The sequence below is a fragment of the Malaya genurostris genome, chromosome 2 (genome assembly GCF_030247185.1).
Source record: "Malaya genurostris strain Urasoe2022 chromosome 2, Malgen_1.1, whole genome shotgun sequence".
Lineage (NCBI taxonomy): Eukaryota > Metazoa > Arthropoda > Insecta > Diptera > Culicidae > Malaya > Malaya genurostris.
The window spans coordinates 330,050,762-330,065,280 of NC_080571.1; the positions used below are offsets into that span (position 1 = coordinate 330,050,762).

The 14,519-nt window shown below is 35.7% G+C and overlaps 3 protein-coding genes across 4 annotated transcripts; 1 reads left to right on the plus strand and 2 right to left on the minus strand.

The window, feature by feature from the left end:
- The first annotated feature begins 1,472 nt into the window (after positions 1-1,472).
- Positions 1,473-3,120, plus strand: LOC131431519 (zinc finger protein 271-like). The gene is made up of 2 exons (XM_058597297.1): positions 1,473-1,636; positions 1,694-3,120. The coding sequence occupies exons 1-2, from the start codon at positions 1,605-1,607 to the stop codon at positions 3,045-3,047; spliced, it is 1,386 nt and encodes a 461-aa protein (XP_058453280.1). The 5' UTR covers positions 1,473-1,604; the 3' UTR covers positions 3,048-3,120.
- An 8-nt stretch (positions 3,121-3,128) lies between these two features.
- On the minus strand, positions 3,129-5,009 carry LOC131431518 (la-related protein 7). Its single transcript, XM_058597296.1, has 3 exons — positions 4,749-5,009; positions 3,919-4,696; positions 3,129-3,852 (listed from the first exon to the last, which is right to left on the minus strand). The coding sequence occupies exons 1-3, from the start codon at positions 4,933-4,935 to the stop codon at positions 3,231-3,233; spliced, it is 1,587 nt and encodes a 528-aa protein (XP_058453279.1). The 5' UTR covers positions 4,936-5,009; the 3' UTR covers positions 3,129-3,230.
- A 5,980-nt stretch (positions 5,010-10,989) lies between these two features.
- Positions 10,990-12,685, minus strand: LOC131431520 (uncharacterized). Of its 2 annotated transcripts, XM_058597299.1 has the most exons (3): positions 12,604-12,685; positions 11,659-12,529; positions 10,990-11,597 (listed from the first exon to the last, which is right to left on the minus strand). In XM_058597299.1, the coding sequence occupies exons 2-3, from the start codon at positions 12,463-12,465 to the stop codon at positions 11,493-11,495; spliced, it is 912 nt and encodes a 303-aa protein (XP_058453282.1). In that variant the 5' UTR covers positions 12,466-12,529; positions 12,604-12,685; the 3' UTR covers positions 10,990-11,492. The 2 variants fall into 2 exon arrangements, with proteins under 2 accessions (XP_058453282.1, XP_058453281.1); XM_058597298.1 differs by having other exon boundaries at positions 11,659-12,637.
- Positions 12,686-14,519: the final 1,834 nt, after the last annotated feature.

Sequence of the window (14,519 nt, forward strand, 5' to 3'; positions counted from 1 at the left end):
AAGCATTCTTCATCTAACAAATTCATCATATCTCGTGAGGTAACAGCAATGGGGGAGTGCTGTTTATGTGCAAACTATGGTACTAATGCAGGGGGAAACGGCTTAACTTTCTTGTTTCAAAGACAGCACTAACGATCATCGCGAATTAGGTTTTGACGATGATCGCTGCATGAATATTCGCGTTAAGCTTTTGGGGGTATGTTCAATGCGAATAAGAACTGCAAGGAATAGATCTTCGTGCGAGCGACGAAGCAGCATCGGCTTCGTTCGCACCCGAATATACGGACAAGTCCGAATATCAGAGCGATAATCGAACAAAGGCGAAGGAAAGCGAACGATGATCATTGGCGTTTGTTGCATTTTTGATAGTAGAGCAACATTATTACTATTTCAATAAACTATCGAAAAATCGAATGAAAATTTTTGTGATATTCTCCATTTTCTATCGCTCAAATCGCGTACTTTCGGTTAACTTGTTTTGTGGAAATTTATATGGCTGCAAATATGAATGCCATGCAGGAAATATTTAATGAAATTGACGCTGAAACGGTAAAAAAATTGCGAGGTAAGGGTAAGGAAATAATTTTGAAATCTACTCTTAAATAGAGTTATTCCACTTTTTCTGTAGATGAGTGGAATCTTACCTAGCGTGAAGCGCTAGGCAGACGTAAAAAGTTAATGCTACTTGCTTAACGCCCCGTTTACACTTCTCGGTTGATTTTTCATTAGGGCGTATAAGCAAGTGACAGTTTCTCTTTGTTTGCTTTCACTTCTATTAATTGCCAAGCTACCACCATAATGTAAACGCTTGGCAGCCAGCATGAACATATCTGAATGTTCTAAATTTCATGCTAGCAAGCGATGCTGGTGAAGAAATTCAAGCTGGCGTCGGAATGAAAATATTGTATTTTTCGTACGTACTTCATGTTTTTGTAAGTTAAAAGCAGTGCGGATATACTTATTTTAGTGAAATAGTAACGCAATTCGTTATAATTTAATAATAACTCGACACGAATTTATTTACCATCCTGTGAGCATGGACTGTAAATATAGGTAAATAGCTTTTTTGTGCAGTGTAATATGGAATTCTTATGAAAATATCTGGCATCTCTGCCAAGGCCGACAGAATTCGACGTGAACATTTCGCAAGGTCACATAATCGAATGAGAGATTCTCTTTGTTTACTTTCTCTTCTGTTAATAACTTATTGATTTTTACGTTCAATTACAAAATATTCATGTAGAATAAAAGAAAATATTTCCAGCTTTGTAACAGTATCAGACATGTAACTAACAATTGCAAAATAACACAAGTTGAAAGAGAAAGTAAACAAAGAGAATCTGTTAATTGTGTTTTGCCCTTTTGAAATGTTCATGTCGAATTATTATAATATATTGATGTAGTAATAATTTGTACTGACAATAATATTCACGGTGAAATGGATGAATGGTTTTTTTATAAGTATTGAAGCGTTTACGTGCAACTGTCAGACCAGCTTTAATGAATGGTGAATACACTATTCCTAAAAAGTTTGTTTTAGAGCAAAATACTGTATAAAGTCACGTATATTTGATCTGAATAATAACAATAAAACAACTTTTGGAATGAATGCAGCGATTGAGAGCAGTATGAAACCGTGAGAACATGTTTATATCGACAAAAGCCTTTGTTTTTTAACCATTTTGTATTCCAGGCCGAACAAAAAACCAGAAACATACTGTCGCCTGTGTTTTACATTGAAGAACATAAAACCACTATCTCTGGAAGAAAATTCATTATCACAACATGTTAGCTGGCTTGTGTGGAAACATCTTAGTATACAGCTGAGACCAAACGATTTTCCCTGCGGTCTGTGTTCAATCTGCCTAGAAAAACTTGAGGAATTGCAAATATGTAACAACGATGGACTTTTAGATGAATGGGAGGACGAAGACCTAATGGAATTCAAAAGAACCTGTCGTCGGGCTGATAAAGAAATCCGTAATCAAAGACGTAAGATTAATAAACGTGCGATTTCTGAACAGAGTAAAAAAGTAGATTCGTCGAAGGCTAAGCGAGTTGTCTTGCCATTCCATCAGCTAGATAATGGTCAATACCAATGCAATTTATGTCCACAACAGTTGTTTGATCATATATCGGATTGCATCAAGCATTATCATGAGATACACCCTGATTCCACGTTAAGCAAGGCATCATCTGGAAACGACAATTCGGCAATTAAGGGAAAGCAACTTCCCAAGCACCCATTTGTATGTGTAACTTGTTCGGCTGGTTTCGATCAGATTGACGATCTGATAAAGCATAGGGAATTGCATAAAGGAACTAAACGAGCGGCAGACCAAACGGAGCAATCGCCTGATGCAAGTTTGGTCAGTACTGTTGATTTGGAAAACCCAGTAATGAACGGGGCAAACAATCAGACATTCAAATGTTCTGCTTGTGCATTTTCATTCTATGATATTGATGCTCTAATCGAGCACAGACATACAGCGCATGCTGTTGCAAAGAAGAAATCGAAATCCGCAGAAGATGTTATAGTGAATGAAAATAATTCTGTGGTTGATGATTATAAATGTCCTTATTGTGAACAGCAGTTTACACAATCCAAAGCTTACTACTTTCATATGAATGTGGTGCACGATAAGAACATCTGCGACTGCTGCGGGGAGTCATTTCAATCTGCTTCCACCCTGGTCAAGCATCAGGCTCAACATCGGTCCGTAGAATTCCCATGTGATCTTTGTCCGTATTCTAGATTTTCCACCAGGATGGCTCTTGAGAGTCACATAAATCGTAAGCATAGAGGAAATACTTTCGAAAATGTGGAAACGGACACCTTTGCGTTTGCAGGAACTAGTGACAGCAATAATGTTGGTCTTTATTCCGAATTGTTGGTAACTTGCAGTGGATGCTTTCTAGCCTTTCGATCCGATGAAGAGTTGAGTGCTCATTATGCCGATTGTCCAGCTCAATTATTTTTGGAGGATACATCGAATGTCATGATGGACGATGAGTCTAAAGTTGTTGAAATAAGTGACGATGAATAATGAAGTAAAAAAAAACTTTCGTCTTAAATATTGCCTTTGATGTCATGTCCTTCCCAAAATGTATAGTTCTAAATCTAAGTAAAAATTACATGGACATTAGGTTAAAGTAGTAGATGAACATACTGCAGCATGATTTTCGAACTATTTCCATTTATTGAACCTTTACGTACAATATATTTCACGTCAATCGTCATCCTCAAATTTGATGTGGGTATTCACTTTTTTCATTAGTTTTGTGCGGCCGCGTAGTTTTTCTACCTTGACTTTCTTGTTGAGCTTTTCCTCTCGATCTCGCTTGATTTTATCCCAATAAGTTTTCTCATTTTCGCCACTCAATATCTGAGCACTGTACTCTGCCATGCCGTATTCTTTTACCAGCTGGTTGGCCGAGCTAGGTTTGTCAACTCGTACGAATGTTTCCATATCACCTTCCTTCAGGTCGATATATTTGACATATGTGAACTGTTTCAGTTCCGCTTTGAAATCTTTAATATTGGCGCAAGGAACTCGAAACTTTATGTTCACTATAAGTCCAGGTTCGAACGAGAATAGTGGTTGTTTGTTTTGCTGGTCCTGTTCTTCTAATTTGATAGCTTCTGCTGCTGCCTCTTCGTCCGTCAAAGCACCGTAGAAGTTGACTCGCGGTGAAGACTTGACTGTTTTCGTAATTGATGTCGAATGACTCGGCGTACGACTTTGGCTAGGTTTGCTAAATTTTGTACTGTTACTAAACAATTTTTTCAGCTTCTTTGCTTCCGCTCTTTGTAGATTCAAATATTTATTTCGCAGTCGTCGCCAATCTTTCCTGGAATGAAAATTTAAAATGCACGATTCTAACAAATGTATTATTAGTGTAATTTCAATAACTTACTTTGCCATGATCTTGAGTTCATACACCTTGTCATCCTGTTGGATTTCCTTCTTTATACCACTGGGTCCTCTTCGACGTCTTCGCTTTTTCTTGTTAGTTTCTTCACTCGTCTTATTCTCATCCTTGCCAACAACACTACTTTCATTTTCACTGTGAAATTCTTCGTTACCACTATCTTTGTTGGTATCGGTATCTGAACTATCGCCATCATCTCTTTTGATTCTTTTCGGTGGAGGCTCAAGGAACTCTTTGTTTTCTTTTGTATCGAATTTTTCCTTCTTATCATCTTCCTCATTGTTGTTCGTGTTCGGATCGATGGGTTCCTGCTGTGTTTCTTCTTCTTCTTTTTCCTTATTAAAACTGAGAATACTAACTAGCTTATCTGGTTCTGTGCCTTCGTAAGTTAGAACTCCCCCGAATGCTTGAAATGTTTTCAATGCTTTCTGTACACTGGATTCTTGCTCAAATTCGACAAATCCAAACTCTTTGATTTTTTTCGAAAATCTGAATTTTGGCAAAGACACATACGCCACTTTGCCATAGGCGGAAAAAACATTCCGCACCCAGTCATGATCGGCTTTTGGGGGTAGACATTCCACATAGATGGTGCATTCTTCGCAATTCGGACGTTCCGAGGGTTGAGTTACCCTACGAACCTTACTATGGTCTTCCGACAGTTGTAACAGTTCGGAACATTTCAGAGCTGTTACAATATCCTCCACATTATCGGTAAGTTTCTTGATGCGATTGAATTTAAGAAATTCGGATAAAGCAACAACTGAAATACTAACATAAATTTCAAAATTCCACGGTTAAGAAATTGTACTCACATGGATCATTTTTGATACATTGGCCGAGATATCGATCTTTGGACAAATTGGCATCCGAAAAGTAGAATTCCATCTGTAACCGAATTGCATTATACTTATGTTTCCTTCGATGACGGCCTTTTTTACTGGGCGAATCATTTTTGGTGTCTTGAGTCAACTTTTCAGTGCTGTTAGACGCCGGTTCCATAATTATTTTTTACGTTCCAAATTTTTTGAAAAAAAGCCGCTTCAAACGTTTTGTTTACTATTAAATATAGTCACTGTATTCATAGCTCTGCGGAAACAATGAAAATAGCAGCTTTACAGCTGTCAAAATTTGACATATTATAATGCCGAAGCCAATAGGCGAACGCAGCCAACTTTCCTGCGTTTTCCCTAGTACAGGACCTAACCGACGACACGACCAGGCACTCCGAAGGAAAATCTGAATAAAAAGTGTTCGTGAGCGATTTACCGCCAGTTACCAAAAATATAGCGACCCCTTGATAATGATAAAAATAATTTTCTTGAGCAACACTGTTTAAATTGCTACGAACTTGTTACCAAGGAGCCCCATAATAAATAAACAAACCATTTGAGAAAGTTATATTATTTTAAATTGTGTGCCATTAGTGCCAAATTAATAAAAACGAAAGATTATTCTAAAGAAATCGAGAATGTACGTAGCTGTACAAGGTGCCGCGAGCCATCGGCCGGCGACTCGTCCCTCTGAGGACGTTCAACGTAACTGGTGACTGATTCAGAAACTCTCACATTCTACAAGTTTAACTTTTTGGATTTGCACCATCCGAACTGGGACTGGAACTGGGTGCCCAATATCTAAATCTGACATGACAGACATGCGTCATCTTATATCATCATCATTGCTATCCAGTAGCTCTACCTGTAATGCAGTGTTATTAAACTCATTTATGATGCTGGTCATTCTTTTCAGGAATATCCAATCGAGTTTCGGAAACATCACTATAGCTTAATATATTGTCATCAAACTAGGAATTTCGTGCCAGTTTGCACGGAACGAACGAAAAAATTTATTGTTTCAATGTATCTGAAATGACATTTGACTACTTCAACAGGTTCCAGACGCCTTACGGGAAATCGTAGTTACGTAGACTATTTTCAGCTTGAGAATAAATTATCAAATTATTTGAAGGAAACTTGTCTTTATGGGTGGTTTACAATGTGCACTTAAGAACCTATAATTTTGATCAGATCCTAAGAAGCTTGATTCCCGCACTTTTCAAGTGTCTTTCATGTTCATCAAATTTTACATATGTTTTGCGAAGGTCTCCAAATAACAGAGCAGAAGTAGAGGAGTTTCTCGAATGTCTAAAATATGACAGCGTATTGTTTTACAACATGTACGCTGATCAGCAACGAGGGTTGAACGATTTGGAACAAACTCAGAAGTGCAAATATACAAAGATTTGTGGAACAATTGAAATAGTTTTACCTTCAAAAGTCGTTAGAAAAAGCAAATATGAATTCAGATTATATGTGTATTCGTACCTGTTAACGAAGTACGATTCTGGAATGGATTAAAAAATAAAGCTCAAATATTTAAGTATCTTTGATTTGCTGCACTCGAGTTTCATGCATCTCGTAGAATAGTACGAATATACCGGATCGACTCAGTTTGATCGTTCATATTTCAATACTGAATTTCGATGATTGGACTGATAAAAAGTTTCGGAACAGAGGTACTGCATACAAAAGATCTTGGTCACATACAGCAACCTGATTGCGCTAGTCTTACAACAAATTTTTCATATGTTCGAGCCCCAGCTGAACTAATCGATCCACTACGTCTAGTGATGCTGCAGAACTTGCAACTTGCCGCGAAATAAGGATTTTCCCCTCGAGGCAATTAGTTTTGTTTACATTCCTCAAGTCATCAATAAACGGCTACCAAGGTGTCGTTAATTGTTATTTAAAATCAATAATTCATCAACTTGTGTTTCCAGTTTTAATAATTTTTCAGGTGCTTTCGTTTTGACATTACCAGTTACTGAGGGGTACTTAAATTTGCGATACAGTTTCGATAGACGAGTGGCAGGTCGTGTCGTCGACCTGACGATTGTTAATCCACTTTTAGGACCAATTTCGGACCAGCTCGTGATTGGTTGAAATTGACATTAGCAAGTACAAGTTGTTGAAATCAATATTATTGCAGGGTGATAGAAAAAGTGTTATCAGTATCGTCGGTAACAATGTAGCTTGATATTGGATATTTCATTTTTCGGGTCATCTTTTCAAAATTATTAATTTCAATCGGATTTAAGTTCATTTTGTTTTCAAGTCTTGTCAATGCGGAAAGTATACGAGTACATTTAACAATCACTGGATGATACAAAGAGAAAGCCTGAAATCACGAAGTGTGATATGGACGAGAATATTGATTATGTTGGTTGAGAATAGCACCGAATCTTTGGATACTTCTGTATGTTATTATTTTTCTCAAATAGAATACGTTGAATACTTTAGTTAATAAAGCTGCAAGAATTAATTACCCAAAATTGAGTGTTTTAGAAAAAAATTATTAAGCTGTTTCAACTAAACGTTTTCTTCAAAACAAACATCTGATCAAAATGAATCCAGAGCTATATTTTTGACCGATATAACATTTGTCTAAGTGTTTTCAAATGATAAATAGTTGCATGTTATAAGGGCATATTCAGGAGTGTTTTAGTTCTAGATGCATAATTTATGTCAGTTACAAAATTTAATTCTATATTTTTAACAAGAAAAACTGGCAGCCCCAGCAGTGTTTTACTCGTGTTTCAAATATACAAAAAAATAGAACGGCATCGTAGACCAGTTTTAAATTTGACAGAAGAACTGGTCGAATAAACAAAACTAAAACGGATTACTGGGGATACGTTTGTTTCAGTTTCATTTACAATATAGACCACCCATATGAATCTTGCAGCTGCTGAAAGTTTTCAGAATGAATAATTATCTCTACTGGCAACAGTGATCGCGATGCATTTATTATTTACAGCAGGATAGGTCCTAGGACAGGACCAGACAACTGGCTTCTTTTTCCAGAAAAATATTTCTCTTCTTATTCCGGTTGCTCCCTGCTGTAAATAATAAATGCCTCGCGATCACTGTTGCCAGTAGAGATAATTATTCATTCTGAAAACTTTCTCCCCTTAGGGCATATTCAGGAGTGTTCTAGTTCTAGATGCATAATATATGTCAGTTTTAAAATTTAAATCTAGAAATTATAACAAAATAAACTGGCAGCCCCAGCAGCGTTTTATCTGTGTTTCAAATATAGAAAAAATAGAACGGCAGTGTACACCAGTTTTCAATTCGACAGTAGAACTGGTAGAATAAATAAAATTAAAACGGATTGCTGGGGATACGTTTGTTTCAGTTTGATTTACATTATAGACCACCCATATGAATCTTGCAGCTGCTGAATTTGCTCTTAGAGCAAATTCAGCAGCTGCGAGATTCATATGGGTGGTCTATAATATAACTACACTAAGGTCTCTTTTTACACGGGGGTTACGTACCGTGTTAATAAAATCCGTGTAAAAGTGTTAATTGCGGAAACCGTGCAAAAAAAAAACCGCGTGGAAAATTTGACGTAATAATTCCAAAAACCGTAGATTTGATTATTTATTTGTTTTGTTTTGGATAAAATGTGAAAATGTAACTGTTGTTTCACAAAAAACGGAAATCAAAAAAACAGCCAGAGATTACGAGAAGGGTCCAGTCATACTTGATAAAACACATAGAATGATAAATTAAAATTAGAACACTTAGAAAATGCGTTGTACGACAAGCAAATTAATCTAAATGGCTTATGCCTTCTGTATAATGCATTCAGTTTTCAAAAAACCGATAATACTTTCAAATTTGAACGTTCGACTAAAGAAGTGCTAGTAATACCACCAATAAACACTTTCACTACAAATCAAGCTTAAGAATCAGTTCTTTTCAATTCCGAAGGTGCGATATGTAGTAAACACTAACGATCTTAACAGTCATTTTCAACTAAACTGAGTGGTAAAGACATGGGTATTGCATGAAGATCTATGCACGCATAGACATAATTAAAGAGGAAGAATTCATTGAGATGAATATAAATCAACTTAGAAAAGGTATTACTATTTGAAACGCTCGTATATTTTTTTTACGAAAAACAGTACATTTGGCGTAAAAATTAAGGAAATACAGTACATCGACTTTGAAAATACAGTACATTTTACAGTACGCTTTTTTCTAAAAATAGTGAATAAAAAACAAAAGCAAATAAATTTGATCAGCATCTTACGATAAAAACAGATTGAAAAACTGACATGCGAATACAACTATGTAATGAAAACCGCGGAGATGGGACTGGAACCCGTAGCAAGCCAAATAGTCAATAAAATTTTTTCTTTATTTTGAATCGTCGCACTAAATGATTAAGCACGCACTGATTGTAATAACACTAACAAGTAGATAGTAATTGAATAAAACAATTAAAAATTTACTTATTTTTCACCTGAAAAATATCAATATTAATGTGGCACGCTATACGAAATTGAACAAAGCACGCTGCGAACGGAGCAAAATCTCAAGTACCGTCGCGTACTAGTTTTGCATCGTCGTTTTGAATGATGATTTGAACGTTTTGACACTCATCGACCTATAACTTCGGAACCGGAAGTCGGATCAGGATGAAGTGGCACAGTATATTTAAAGACAATGAGAGCTTTAATTTGAATTATGATTCGTGAAAATCGGCTTAACCGAGTTCCGTTTTTGGAGATTTTCTTTACTATTATCGGTGCTTTCGGAGCCGGAAACCGGAGACTAGTAGTCTCAAAGTAATTTTAAATATTCACTAACTAACAATATCTGCCAGCTAGATGAATTTAGCAGTAAATTTTATAAAAATGTGCACCTTGTATCGCCTGTGAAAAAATACTCAGTTGTAAATTTTCACTAATCACTAATAATTTAACACCAGAACCGGAAGTTGGATCTGGATCAATTTTTCGGGGACTTTTTAAAGAATTTTAAAAACTTTTATTTGTTACTTAGTTTGAAAAATCGGTTAAGAAATTTCCGAGAAAATTGAGCACGCATTTTTTAATAAATTTGCACATATTTCCTTATAATTCCGGAACCGGAAATCGGATCCAAATGAAATACAAGCAAATTGTATGAGGCCATAACACCTTTCATTCGAATCTAAGTTTGTGATAATCGGTTTATCCATCTCTGAGAATATTGAGTGATATTATTTGTCACACACACACACACCCTGGGTCAGTTTGTTTTCTCAAGCGAAAACGACATATAAAATCATTGCAAATAGCAATAACTTTTCGTCTGCTTAGTGGTTTATGTTGAACTGCTAAGTGGCATAACAGTTCAACATAAACTGTTACGCAGTAATGAGTCGAAGACGAAAGCTAATGACAGTGAGCATTGTTTTCGAATCTGATCCGGTAGGCGCAAGAATAAGAGCAGTGCAGGGCAGAGTGATAAAAGAAGTATTGTTATCTTGAGCCGCAGTCATAGACTTAGTTATTTGAATTTGGAGGTAGATTAGAACCTAATTGAAAATCAAATATATTCACCCCGATTCTGCAATCCGACGGATTTGTGATACGAACGAATCTACACTTTCGTTCGAGTTCGAATTTTGCATTCTTTATTCCGTTCGACTTGTATGATTCGATCAACTCTCGTTCGGGAACACTTGAAATTTCGAACACTAATCATCAAAGCTGTCAACACTACTTACACGTTCTATATTATTTATATTATTCATTTTTTGGTAAACGAAACCGTCACACTTGTATAAACAAATTAGAACGATTCTAAACCGAACATAAGTAATACGCACGCAAGTCGATCGAGTAAAGTTCGAAAATTTAACAACTCGAACGAATGATATACGAGTTCATACCCAACTCGAACGGAATGCAGAATGGAAATTACACATTCGATCGGAATATTTCGAATCGATCGACGTACAGAATAGGGGTGATTGTTTGAGTCAAAATTACCAATCACAAATTGAAGTTCTTCAATAATGTAAAAGTAAAAATCAAATGATGAAAATATGCATTGAATGCATAGAAAAGTTTGAATAGAATAAACGAAAAATGGTTCACAGTTCAGATGAGAAACGTATCGTATCACATCAGACGACGTGCAGAATAAGGAATATTTTTGAGTATTATTTTGGATTCAGGGTGTAATTTACCACAAAGTAAAGCACATATTTTGAAATGATATATTCATTAAACATAAAAACAATTGTTCTCTCGTACATGATTCGTTTTTTTTCTTAGGGAACATATGATGTCATCCTGGACTGAACATATTTCATGAAGCTGCATTATCTGTGTTTGCCAAAGCTGTCTCACCTAAACATCTATGTAAAAGAATTGTGGCATTTGCTGTATTTTTCTTGACATAAAACCAAGAAAGTGCTATATAAAGAAAACAATCATATTAGGTTCAATTTCTATTACAAACTAAAACTGATGCATTGGTGTATTTCTTCAGAAATACATTTTGTTGATTAACTTCTGCCATGGTTTTGTTCATTTGAATTGAAAATTAATACGTCTTATAAACTGCCATTACTTGGGAGTGTGAAAGTATTATTCCTCATATTTTTCTAGTACATCATGGTGAACCAAAATACAATTCTTTTCAGTTCAGTGGAAATAATAATTAAAATTTTCTCAGCGGAAATATTTGGGTTTTTACATTGCGGTTTAAAATTCAGCAGTTCAGCATAGTTGTGCAACATTCTGATTCGATATTTGTCGGTAGACCGTTTTGTGTACCATTGCCACAGTCGCTCACATCAAGATCACTGATGTCTTTCTGTATGGAAAGTAGAATCTATAGTCCAATCTCAACAGATTTATTATTTATTTCAACATACCTCCGACAATGCTTGATAATAGCTCTCGTCCAGCATCATCGTACTTTCTTCAATTTTCGGAGAATCAATATTGATTTTCGGTTCAATGGCATCGAAATCCATAAATCGCTCGTGTTCCAATTTGTGCAGTTCCAGTGTGTTAAGCGTGTAGAACGTTTTCTCGCAAGTCTCACATTTGCCTACTGGTTCTTTTTTAACCTTGTATTTGACCGTATAAGTTTTCTCGCATTTTGTTCTATCAAAGGTTATATCGAAATTGTTCTCACGTTCTTCAACTGTGCAGTCAACTTGTATCATTCCATCCTCGTCTTCTCCTTCTAGCTCGGTGTCATCAAAATCCTCTGCGAACCAAGCATTCTGCTTGAGATTCATTTCCGATTCATCAAATGACTGCTCTTGATTGAGATCAATATCTTGTCGGGATCCGGATGTATCCAATTCCAGTGTGGCATGTGTTTTTTCATGTAGTTCTAGAAAATCTGCATTAGTAAAACAACTGTCGCAATCAAAGCATTTATACAGAGACGTTTTCTTAAGTCGCAGTTTCACATTGTACGTTTTAACCATTTTGGTCCTGTCTATGCAGCTCTCGTTACTGCTTTGCAAGCTTGTTATTTTAGCTAGAACTTCTGCCAGCATTTTGTTACCTAGAGCTCTGCAGTTACCTCCACCGTCTGCTAGAGCATTTTCGTCTTGTTGGCTTTGATCCGTCCTCTTTTTTGACCGGTTGCGATACTGACGTACAGGGTTTACCAAGGGTTCCAGGTTCTTCAATGCTTCCAAAGTATATTCACTGCTGGAGTCCATAGTTCACGCGCACAAAGTGCGCGATCACTTGTGACAATTCCAAAGAATAGATAGATGTTGAAAACTATTGAATCAAAACGCACGAGAAGATTTAATTTTAAAATTGGACATTGAAAAATGCTAACTTTGGCGATATACTTTTGGCAGGTAAACAAACCATACACTGACTGTCAAACAGACGGGAAGATTTTTGTTTGTTTCATCCGTTTCGTCACACACCTAGGGATGTCGTAATATCGATCGATTAATCGAGTAATCGATTAATAACCCAGATAATCGAGTAATATTTAATCGATTAGCTTAAAACTAATATTCGATTATTGAGATAATCGAATAATTAAAAAACTACCATAGTAATAATCGAATTACTAATCGAGTAATCGAATAATAACCCAGATAATCGAATAAATTTCAATCGATTAGTTTCAAAATAATACTCGATTATTAAATAATCGAGTAATTCGAAATTTCCGACATCCCTACACACACCTTGAAATATTTCAATCCAAATCAAAAGGCAAGGCTAAAGTCGACGCGTGAAGATGGAATTTTATAGCTTTTTATAGCAAGCATTTTATTAGCAGGGATGCCAGAACAATCCCTCCAAACATTATTGATTAGTATGCTGAAAATTAATATAGGTACTATTCGATTCTCGCATAATCAACAATACTATCTGATACGGTTCAATTTTTTTGAAAATCTTCCGTGTTGTAAGCAAAATAAAGCCTTGGTTTTGTAGACCTTATATTGCGACAGACTTCGCAGCAGATTCATAGCGAAAGAATCATTGCATGGCTGGTGCTACGATTCCACTGACACTAAGAACCCTTCCAGGCCAAAGCTCGAACATACGACAACTTTTATATGGTTTCATATTATAATGCTCTAACCACCTACTGTGATATATGGCCGAATTTAAATGTTTTATTTCGCGTAAGGCAAACTTTATTATTCTAATCCACATTTTGAGTAGCTCTATCTTCTATGAAATATAAAATATATTTTCTTTTGCCAAGTATAGAAGTGTGAATATTCTTCTTAGTGCCTATAGTATTTATTGGAAAAGTCCTAACGTATTTAGTGTTTAGATTTGCATTAATCGATAAAATTGAAATCAACGTTAAATGAATTTAACGAGAGTAACGCATATTATTCATAACATATTTTCCAATTTCTTTTGATACTGACGGTACAACAGTTGGATGAACACGTTGGAACGATTTTGTTCAGTGTTTTGCTAAAAAACAGCAACAGAACAATACTAGTTTCAGTGATAATTGCAAAATAGAGGGTACTGCGATGTAGAAGCTGTGGAGGCATATCTGTGGCCATAGTAATGTGAAAATGGATTATAAATTAAACCATTTCTTTTGTTGTTTTCGTAACAATTTGCTCGAGAAGTTTGGCATTTATGTATGGCATAGAATATACCTGTTCGGTATATTTTTAAATCGGAAAATAGTCAATAAGATTATCCGACTCAGGAGAAAACAATAAATACTTAACAATTAATTTTGACCTCGCCGTGAAAAAATAGCGGAAAAGCTCGACAAAAAAGCAATATTTAACTGAAATCTCGGCGAAAATATTTTTTTTTTTCAAAACATTCGGCGAATTCTCGGTAATTCGAAATGTTATACTGATGTATGGTTTTGGTAAATTACCGTTTCAATCAATCAATCGATCATTTTATTGAAATCAATTAATTGAAGATTTTGGTTTATCAGAATCTTGGTAAACAGCTTTCAGACCACCGGAGTTCGGTAAACTGTCAAAGTAGTCATTTTGCTGCAGTAAAAACTCCGGCAGCATTCGGCTGTTCAAATTTCGGCAAAGGTTTGTATTCCAATATATAAATTATTCAATGAGTTGTGAACAACTCTTTCAGATTGTAGATTGTTGAAATGTAAAATATTTGCCATCAAAATACAATATACTGGAACTCCACAGATCTGATTGTGAATCAAGTTGGGCAATATTGCTATTATAGCAATGCGGTAGCTCGAAACGAATTGGTCACTTTTCATTTACCTTTAGAATGAATGAATCGA

Excerpts from the sequence above, each read along its gene's own strand:
- LOC131431518 (XM_058597296.1), bottom strand. The coding sequence starts at position 4,935 with ATGGAACCGGCGTCTAACAGCACTGAAAAGTTGACTCAAGACACCAAA. Across the intron at positions 4,697-4,748 it reads ATGTATCAAAAATGATCCAT|TTGTTGCTTTATCCGAATTT; the intron begins GTGAGTACAATT and ends TTAGTATTTCAG. Across the intron at positions 3,853-3,918 it reads GAACTCAAGATCATGGCAAA|GAAAGATTGGCGACGACTGC; the intron begins GTAAGTTATTGA and ends TTTTCATTCCAG.
- LOC131431520 (XM_058597299.1), bottom strand. The coding sequence starts at position 12,465 with ATGGACTCCAGCAGTGAATATACTTTGGAAGCATTGAAGAACCTGGAA. Across the intron at positions 11,598-11,658 it reads ATTATCAAGCATTGTCGGAG|AAAGACATCAGTGATCTTGA; the intron begins GTATGTTGAAAT and ends CTTTCCATACAG.
- LOC131431519 (XM_058597297.1), top strand. The coding sequence starts at position 1,605 with ATGAATGCAGCGATTGAGAGCAGTATGAAACC. Across the intron at positions 1,637-1,693 it reads ATTGAGAGCAGTATGAAACC|GCCGAACAAAAAACCAGAAA; the intron begins GTGAGAACATGT and ends TTTGTATTCCAG.